Source organism: Zea mays, chromosome 9, assembly GCF_902167145.1.
Source record: "Zea mays cultivar B73 chromosome 9, Zm-B73-REFERENCE-NAM-5.0, whole genome shotgun sequence".
NCBI lineage: Eukaryota > Viridiplantae > Streptophyta > Magnoliopsida > Poales > Poaceae > Zea > Zea mays.
This window is the reverse complement of record NC_050104.1, coordinates 149,095,716-149,106,062: the sequence shown is the minus strand read 5'-3', so window position 1 is coordinate 149,106,062 and position 10,347 is coordinate 149,095,716. Positions and strand designations below refer to the sequence as shown.

Here is a 10,347-nt window from a genome sequence, read left to right as displayed (position 1 = left end):
TGATGTTGAGTACTACTCTCTCTCATCCAAATTACATGTCGTTCTCTTTCTTGAGATACATAGATTTTATAATACATTTAGACATAAGACATACTCCTTCCGACCGAAAAAAATAATGCTATTACAATAGCATATTGAAATATCTCAAGTTTAACTAACTATACAAAAAAATACCAATAGTTAAGTATATTAAATTTATTAATATATTTTTTTATTTTATACCAGTCCTTTATAGGAGCAGAAAAAAGATTTACCTATAATTTGTTTTTAAAAAGTTTTTTAATACAAAAACAATTCATAACAGCTGGTAAAATTGTTAGCGAAGATTTATTGGGCCCGATTTAGGAGATACTCCCCCGGTTCTACTGGAGATAAACCGTTCGTCTAGCTTGGCTCGTCCCTGTCCGGTACCCTTCTCTCAAGCCGCGCAGTTGTCGAAGTCGAAACTATCCGCTGCTGTAGTAGAGATGCTCTCGATGCGGCCACCCAGCACCACCTTGTCGCGCCCCTTGATTTGGCCGAGACGGGGTCGCCTCGGGGGAGCCGCCGCGCCGCAATATGTTAGCGCCGCGGCACCGGCGCCCGCTCTGGAGCCAGCTGCGCCTCCGGAGAGCGTCTCCTTTCCGATTCTGGTACGCATTCCGCTGGTCGCCTCCAATGCACTGAGAACCTGTTCGATGAAACGCTGGCTCATTTTTTAGGGCGAGATTATTGGTCCAGTTGCTCTGCGCAATGGTTTCCACGTATCACCTACTCGTTCGGTGTAATGCCACAGCGGGGTTACCTGTTGTCCTAGGCCTCAGCCGGTGGCTTGGACAGTTGGACTGCCTTTTGGGGATCAAAGGGTTCAAATCATTTTAGGTTTGGATTCAGATTTTACTCTTTCCTGGGACAATTTAAATGGAGAAGCACACCGAGAAAATTGGAATTTTGCCATTATCAAACTTAGGATTCGTTAGAATGCCATTACGAGAACACGGTTCGTTAATACGCCATTCTCAAACACTGGCTTACAGATAAAATGCCATTTAGGGGGTTATTTGACAAAATATCGATTAATCGAACTGTTTTACCCCTAAACCAAAACTGTTGCAATCAATTTTGTTTTGTGCGGCTCGTTCTCTGTCTCATCTCTGCATCCTGACTGACGTTCTCTGTCTCATCTCTGCATCCTGACTGACGTTCTCTGTCTCCTCTTCTTTGCGTCCGTTCTCTGTCTCCTCTCTTGCATCTCGTGCTGCACATGTTGGGCGCTCAGCTGAGCCGATGTCATGGCCAGCATGTCATAGCAGGCGGTGCCCTCTCGTTTTCTGTCTGCAGCTGCAACAGCATCGCCGGTGAGCACCAGGACTGGATCCCGTCGCCACTGCGATCCGTCAGCTTCACCAGTGGCAACCAAGTATTTGTCAGGATCCAGATTGGGCTGACGAAGAGCGATCCTGGGAGCTCGCCGGCATCGCGGCCGGCCTCTCCTCCGATTCCGTCAGGATGCAGAGACGAGACAGTTTTGGTTTAGGGGTAAAACAGTCTGATCAATTGATATTTTGTCAAATAACCCCCTAAATGGCATTTTGTCTGTAAGCCTGTGTTTGAGAATGGCGTATTAACGAAGCGTGTTCTCATAATGGCATTCGAACGAATCCTAAATTTAATAATGGCAGAATTCCAATTTTCTCAAGCACACCACCATATGACCATATACTTAGCCTGGTTCCACAATGCACATACATGTGCTACCCTCTACACAAGCTAGATTTCTGGTTAGATGATGCATATTGGGGTAAAAGTATAGGTTGTTCATCAAATATGAAGCTGGCCCCCCTGGGCGCAAAGGTGTCTTTTTCTGCTATGGTGCATTCATCTATAATTCACATAAAGCAAGCGCAAAGCTGCAAATATTTATGAATTTTGTTTTCCTCAACAAAGATCCTGCTCAACAATATCTTATGCCGATAGAAAATTTTCTGAGTCGTTGGAAATATCAAAAACTGTATAAGAGGTAGACAGCTTGTTTAATATTTTACACTGGAAGTTAGTATCCACCGTTGTAGCTTCATATCGTAACAGTTCTTTTATCACAACTTTTCAAAGATTCCCAGGTCTTGCATTGAATAATGCTATTCTAAATGTCATTGTTTTATTTGAGCAGTTCGGTACATTTTTTTATGTAGAATAGCTGTTCAGTTTTCCTCTGTCTTGTTTTATTGGAGGAAACAGGAGTGGACAGGCCACGACTGTACTGATTATATATATTAAAAAAATAGGAAAACATTTGAAAAAAGAAGGCAAACAGACTATCTTGCTTAATTGAAGAGACCTGATCCTGTTTGTTACTTAGTATTTTCATTTGTTCCATTATTTAGGTGAATGGCTGCACTGGTAACATGGGGTTATCTGTCGCTGAGGCTGCTGCTCTGAGGGGCCTTCACCTAGTCCCTGTTTCATTCAGTAGTAGAGAGAAGGTTGAAAAAACAATACAAGTTGGACAAACAGACATTCAAATATATGGTCCTTCTAAAAGAGAAGATGTTGTTTCATCTATTGCTGATGAATTCCCAGATGTCATTGTTGTGGACTACACAGGACCCAATTCTGTGAACTGTAAACAGTTTAACCTTGTTATTTTCTCAATACACTAGATAAAGTTCTTAGTACATGTTATGATCACTTTACCTTACGCAATCATGATATTCCAGTTTGAGAAATTTGAAGTCTTCTTGCTAGTTTGTCCTAATTACTAAACCTGCTGTTATAAAATCATTTTGCTGCTATATTCACATCAAAATGTATATTCAGGAGTTTTGTTGTAGATTTTTTTGTCATGTTTATGCTAAGGATTACATTTCTGTTCTTACATGGTAGGATAACAATTATAAGACAAATACATTTTTTATGCCTGTCAAATTTCATGTAGAACATCTAGGAAGCTGTCACATTTAGTTCAATATTGCTGAAAGCCTTGAACTATTGATTTTTCTTCTGAAAACAAATTGCAGATTTTTTTATATTTTTCTACCTTTTATGTGTCTCCTTTTTTTTATTGTTTTGAATACTCTATTTGATTCAGCACTATTCTTCTCATTTGAAACAAAAAAATGAGACTCTTGCATTTTGTAGCTAATGCTGAGCTCTATTGCAAGCTTGGCTTGCCATTTGTGATGGGCACAACTGGTGGGAACAAGCATTTGCTCTACAAGTCAGTGCAAGATTCAAAAAATTATGCACTAATATCTCCACAGATGGGCAAACAAGTATGCTAAAAAAGAATGATCTATCTCAAATCAGTTTTAAACTGATAGTTTTCATTATTATACTTCAAATGTTGAAAACATGAACAACCTGTATAGTTTTCTTTCATTCTTCAATCAGGTGGTTGCATTTGTTGCTGCTATGAAAATCATGGCTGAGCAGTTTCCAGGGGCCTTTTCAGGTTATCATTTAGAGGTACAATTCTAACTTGAGTGTTTCCATTTGAATTAAAAAGTTCAGAGTGATGGTTCATTGTGTTTAAGGATTTAAACTTCTGGTCCAGCAATATATCATCTCTCAACCTTGACATATGTCTTGGGGGAGGATGCTCAGTGATTTAAGCTTCTTTGCAGGTCCTTCAATCAATTGTCTGGCCTGAGACTTTAAATGCTAAATTTTGATATGTGGTCATACCATCTGCCAATACCTGCAATTCTGAGTGTCAGGATTCCTTTTCCCAGGTTTTAGAATCCCATCAAGCTGGCAAGCTGGATACATCTGGTACAGCTAAAGACGTGATTGCTTGTTTTGAGAAACTAGGTGTGTCATATGATATGAACCGGGTATGCTTTTATCTTTTATGCTTGAAAACTTTGCTTAATTATTCATGTTATGAGAGAAAAGCTGTTTGTGCTCTGGAAAACACATCAATGCTGTTAAAACTACCACAATGTTTTCATGGATCAAGATCACTTCCTAGTTTTTTTTTGCTGTTCTCGTACTCAGATCAACTATTCATTTTCAATTTGCAGATACTGAAATACTTCCTCAGATCGTAAATATAAGCATCTTGGTTGGTCTTGAGTCAAACTTTTTAAACTCTGGCCATCAAATCTAAAATTTTGTATAAATTGACAAAACAAGATTGACATTACTAGTTTCACCATGAAAATACTTTCATAATATATGCTTTTTTCACATCTTCAATGATAATATACCTTTTGGAGACGAAGTTAGAAAAGTTTGACTTATGATAAACCTATATGGACTTATATTTGTGATTGAAGGTGAAGAAACACACCGCACACCCTTAACAGGTGGGGTGACCTTCATTATATAGCCCGTAGGCTAGGGTTACATTAGGGTTACAGAGTACATGGGCCTAATGGGCCAGGCGGGCTGTCACAGTTACATTCCAACACCCTCCCTCAGTCTAATCGGGAGTGTCACGAACACAGAGACTGGACCTAAAATCAGTAAACAATTGTACAGGTAACCCTTTGGTCATAATGTCAGCGAACTGAAGTGACGATGGAACACGGAGCACCCGGACCTGTCCCAAAGCAACCTTCTCTCGTACGAAGTGGATGTCAATTTCAATATGCTTCGTGCGACGATGATGGACAGGGTTGGCAGTCATATAGACAACATTGACGTCACAGAAGACGACTGTCGCCGAAGAGATGGGTGCATGAAGTTCCTGGAGCAGCTGACGAAGCCAACAAGTCTCGGCCACAGCGTGCGCAACAGCACGATACTCAGCCTTTGCGCTCGAACGAGAAACCGTAGTTTGTCGTTTGGAGGACCATGAGACTAAGTTGTCGCCGAGGAAGACACAGTACCCTGAAGTGGAGCGCCGAGAGTCTGGACAGCCCACCCAATCAGCGTCGGAGTAGGCAGACAAACCCGTAATGCTGTCGGTGCCGATGTCAAGTCCAGTGGAGAGGGTACCCTCGACATACCGCAGGACCCGCTTGAGCAGTGCCAGATGAGGCTCGCGCGGGTCGTGCATGAAGAGGCACACCTGCTGAATGGCATAGGCGAGGTCTGGCCGAGTCAGCGTGAGATACTGTAGAGCTCCGGCGAGGCTGCGGTATTGGGTGGCATCGGCCACCGGGGTGCCATCCGTAGCGGACAGCTTGGCTTGAGTGTCAACAGGAGTCGTCGTAGGGTGACACTCAGCCATGCCGGCGCGTTGGAGCAGGTCCGCAGCATACTGACGTTGGGAGAGGAGGCTGTCCTTGGAACGCGTGACAGAGATCCCAAGGAAGTGGTGAAGGTCCCCAAGATCTGTCATGGCGAACTCGGAGTGAAAGAGCTCGGTGAGGCGACGAAGAAGCCGTGTCGTCGAGGCTGTCAGGATGATGTCGTCGACGTAGAGTAGCAGGTAGGTGGTGTCAGTGCCCTCTTTGTAAACAAAAAGAGACGTGTCCGAAGCTGACGCAGTGAAGCCGGACCGCTGTACGAAGCTGGAGAAGCGCTGGTGCCAAGCCCGAGGCGCCTGCTTGAGTCCGTACAAGGACTTTTGCAGGAGGCACACGTGATCCGGGGCGGCCGAGTCGACGAAGCCGAGCGGCTGCTCACAGTAGACGGTCTCGTTCAGGTGGCCGTGGAGAAAGGCGTTCTTCACGTCCAGCTGATGGATCAGCCAGGAGCGGGAAGCGGCAATGCTGAGGACGACTCGGATGGTGGGCGGCTTGACAACCGGGCTGAACGTTTCGTCGATGTCGTGCCGCTGTGAGAACCCACGAACGACCCACCTGGCTTTATGGCGAGCTAGGGAGCCGTCAGCACGATACTTGTGCTTGAAGACCCACTTGCCGGAGATGACGCTGGCATGAGGCGGGCGAGGAACGAGACGCCAAGTGCCATTGTCAACAAGAGCCTTGTACTCGTCAGTCATCGCCGCGCGCCAATTGGCATCGGCGAGCGCGACGCGGGTGGAGCCTAGCAGCGGTGACGCCAAGCTGGAGGCCACCGCGGTGAATCCATACCGCTGTATGGGGGGCGGCAGGGAGCCCGTCGGGGAACGAGTCTCCCCCGCAGGGGGCTCCGCAGGCTGAGGTGCCACCGCCTGCGGCGCTGGAGCCAGTGCTGGATGCGGACGCCGACTGTAATGGATGCCGAACCGTGACCCAGCGACGGCAGCGGGGGCACCGTTACTGGTGCTGGTAGGTGCCGCCTGCCGGAGCGTCTGGGGTAGCCTGTAGGCAGTGCCGTGCCACAGGATGGCCGGGTCCAGCCCGACAGGATCGCTGGCGTCGTCGGAGGCCCGCATTTGCCGTACGTCTGAGGTAGACGAGGCTGGCGCGGGGAGTAGATCCTGTAGCAGAAAATCAAAAGAGTCCGGTTGAGGCTTTGAAGCCGCAAACGGAAAGTGAGTCTCATCAAATACAACGTGGCGAGAGATGATGATCTTGCGAGTGGATAGATCAAGGCACCAGTAGCCCTTTTGAGAAGGAGGGTAACCGAGAAAGACACACACCGTGGAACGAGGAGACAATTTGTGGGGGGTCGTGGCACTGAGGTTTGGATAGCACAGGCAACCAAAAACTCGAAGGAGTGAGTAATCTGGCATCTTGCGATAAAGGAGATGGTAGGGAATACCGTTATGTATGGACGACGAAGGCCGTCGGTTTGTGAGAAACACGGCGGTGGGGAGAGCCTCGGCCCAATAGGGAGGAGGCATAGCCGCATGGATCAGAAGCGTCCGAACAACATTGTTCAGAGTGCGAAGCATCCGCTCAGCTTTGCCGTTTTGGGCGGATGTGTAGGGGCACGAGGTGCGAAGAAGGATGCCACGGGCAGCCAGGAAGGCGGCGGTGGTACTGTTAATGAACTCAGTCCCATTATCGGTCTGAAAACAGCGCACAAAAGAGCTGAATTGTGTGTTAGCGTAAGCAGTGAACTGAACAATATGTTCATGAGCCTCAGATTTATGGCGTAGGGGGAATGTCCAACAAAAATGAGTAAAATCATCAAGTATGACAAGATAATATTTATAGCCCGAAATACTCAAAACTGGAGAGGTCCAGACATCACAATGAACGAGTTCAAAAGGTGTAGATGTATTAGAAACAGAACTAGTAAAGGGCAGTTTAGCGTGTTTGCCTAGCTGGCAGGCATGGCAAATGCGGCGAGCTGCTTTATTACATTGAATAGCTGAAAGCTTATTTAGGGTTTGAACGGCGGTTGGCGATGGATGTCCGAGGTGAGCATGCCACAACTCTGGAGTAACGACAACAACATGGCAGCAAGGCGGCAGACGATGTGGAATGGTGTAGAGATCCCCGTTGCTATTGCACCGAAGGAGGACCGTTTTGGTTTGGAGATCCTTAACAGAAAAACCAGAAGCGCCAAATTCAATGGAACAGTTATTGTTGCGAGTAAGCTGTCGAACAGATAACAAATTACGAGGAAGCTGAGGAGCGACAAGAACATTATTAAGATGAAAATAGCGATCAGCTATAGGTAAGAGAGATGTGCCACGGCCAGATGAAGGGATGGACTGCCCGTTACCGACCGTAATGGAGCACGGTGGGGAAGGATAACGGGAAAGGAGTATACCGTCGTTGGAGGACATGTGGGATGTCGCTTCGCTGTCCATAACCCAAGAAGGGGAGTCCTGCACCGCCATTTGATTAAGAGCAACAATCAAGTTGGCTGCATTCCAGCCGCCTGAAGGAGCACCTGCGGCGGAAAACTGCGGCGGCGCAAAAGCGGTGTGGGCCTGCTGTGGAGGAGGCGGAGTAGGCGCCCACTGCTGCTGCTGAGGAGGCGCCCACCGCTGCTGCTGGGGAGGCCACAGACCAGTCCAAGGGTTGTAGCAAACCCAAGGACCCGTCGACTGGGGTGGCTGACGGCTGCCACCATGCTGCTGGTTGCGCCGGCCGCCGCCGTGCTGCTGGTTGCGCCGACCACCACCGTCTCTGCCGCCACCGTTGCCACCGCGCCCCTTGCCCTTGCCACTGCCCCCATTGCTGAAGGAGGAGGAGGTGGAGTGGCAGGCTGGCGACGTGCAGGATGGGGCGGTGGAAACAGCAAGAGCCGATGCCGAAGCTTCCTTGTTCTCGGTGCCGAGGCGAAGTTCCTTGACACGGAGCATGTTGGTGGCGGACTTGAAGTCAGGCAGCGGTGACGTGTTGGCGATGATGTCGGCCGTGTTGGCGAAGCGAGGATTGAGACCGAGCAGGAGGTTGAGAACGAGCTGCGCGGGGGAGACAGTGTGGCCGACCTCCCGGAGCGCATCAGCGGTGCTCTTCATCTGCTGAGCGTAGGTGTCGATGGAGAGGTCGCCTTGAGACAGGTTGTGGAACTCCTGCTCGAGGACGACGGCACGAGACTCCTTGTTCGCCTGGAACAGGGCCTCGATGAAGACGTACAGTGCGCGTGCGTCCTGATCGGGCTCCATGGCGAGGTCGAGGACAGCGTCGTCGACGGAGTTGTACATCCACCCGCGAACGCACGCGTCAGGTTGAGACCACATGGGATCAGCCGGGCGCGCGGCCACCGTGCCGTTGATGTGGTCGAGCAGCCCGTACTTGCCGCAGAGGGTGGTAAAGAAGGATTTCCATTTGGAGAAGTTGGGGCGCTCGAGGCTGAGGTCGATCGGCACATGCTGCTTCACGTTGACGGCGGCGTAGGCGGGGAAGAAGACCGGGGGAAGTTCCTCTGCGCCGGTAGTCTCGGTGGCCATGGAAGGCAGTTGGTGAGCCTGGCGCTAGCGCGGCGACCAGGGGCGGCGCGGGGGCGGGATGGCGGCTGCGTGAGTGCAGCGGCCTGGTGGCGGGGCCGCACAAGGGCCTGGCGGTGGGGTCGGGTGGCGGCGGCCTGGTGCGGAGCCGCGCAGGAGCCGGGTGGCGGCTGTGCGAGGGCAGCAGCCTGGTGGCGGAGCCGCGGGGGCCGGGGAACGGCAGTGCAGGCGCGGCGGTCAGGGAAACGACGGCTGGGTGGTGGCGGCCGCGATTCAGGAGCGAGAGCGCGACGGCCAGGTGCGGAGGCAGTGGAAGAAAAGAGAAAAACGTGTTTTGGCTCGAATACCATGAAGAAACACACCGCACACCCTTAACAGGTGGGGTGACCTTCATTATATAGCCCGTAGGCTAGGGTTACATTAGGGTTACAGAGTACATGGGCCTAATGGGCCAGGCGCCCTATATGGGTTGTCACAGTTACATTCCAACAGAAGGAAGTAGCAATTATAGATAATAACTAAACTCATTGTAATATTTTGTTGCTATGAGGATAAATGGTTAAACAATTCTAAGAAAAACACTGTAGAATTTGACCAGAAAAAAGGGTGGTTACTTACAATCAGGATATGGAATTTAAGTAGGATACCTCTAACAATATATCCTATGTACATAACTGATTGAACAATTGTGAACTTCCATGGAAAAATGGTTCATCATTTTACAATATGTGGCCTATGTTTTTCTTTTCCGGAGTTGTTCTATCAGGACGCTGTTTGATTTGGTTTACTGACCCCCCACCCCACCCCACCATGTTCTATTACTTACGTGTTACATGTTATTTATCCTCAAAATAAAACAGAAATCTTATTTTATGATGCTTATTACCTCCTTTGCTGGCAGATGGTTAAGATTAGAGATCCAGAACAGCAGCTTGAGATGGTGGGTGTCCCTGAAGAACACATCCAAGGGCATGCATTCCATCTGTATCATCTCACTTCTCCTGATGACAGGTAATAACTATTCTCCTGAAAATTGATGATACTGCCAATAAAGTAATTATATTCAAGCATGGATATTTTTGTAGTGTTGCTAATACATCAGAGCAATTTCAAGCATGCTATGTTTTCGTTTTTGTTGATTTAAATGTGTTCTTTTAGTGTTTCATTTGAGTTCCAGCACAATGTTTGTGGCCGTTCAATCTATGCCGAAGGAACTATTGACGCGGCAATGTTTCTGCATAGGAAGGTTGGCTGATGTGTTAGTTCGGTATTTTTAAGTGGTCCTGCGTTTCAGATACTGCTGGTATCTTACTCGTATTCTTTAATGCAGGTGCAATCAAAGGATTCTAAGAGAATATATAATATGGATGATGTCCTGCGAGAAGAAACTTGCCATAAAGCCTACTGATTAGCTGCTGATAAATAATACTCCCTCCGTTCTTTTTTATTTTTCGCTGTTTAGTTCAAAAATAAACTAGCGAGCGACAAATATTCAAGGATGGAGGCAATATTAAGCACAGCGCTGTTGTTTTTACCGTTTTTTGTTAGAATAATGCACTGCGCACCTTCACCCATTTTAGACTTTTGTGTAATTGGGTTGAATATGAGAGGTTCAATAGGAAAAAAATGACATGCTTCTAGTGATGGCAATCATAATTTAATATTCTCGACTTCTTGCACAGATT

At 47.8% G+C, this 10,347-nt stretch overlaps 1 protein-coding gene across 1 annotated transcript; it reads left to right on the top strand.

Moving 5' to 3' along the window:
• The first annotated feature begins 377 nt into the window (after positions 1-377).
• LOC100272879 (4-hydroxy-tetrahydrodipicolinate reductase 2 chloroplastic) lies at positions 378-10,327 on the top strand. The gene is made up of 8 exons (NM_001147332.2): positions 378-632; positions 2,364-2,601; positions 3,118-3,251; positions 3,370-3,444; positions 3,711-3,812; positions 9,564-9,673; positions 9,821-9,908; positions 9,993-10,327. Exons 1-8 carry the CDS (start codon positions 468-470, stop codon positions 10,068-10,070), a joined length of 990 nt encoding a protein of 329 aa, NP_001140804.2. The 5' UTR covers positions 378-467; the 3' UTR covers positions 10,071-10,327.
• The last annotated feature ends 20 nt before the right edge of the window (positions 10,328-10,347 follow it).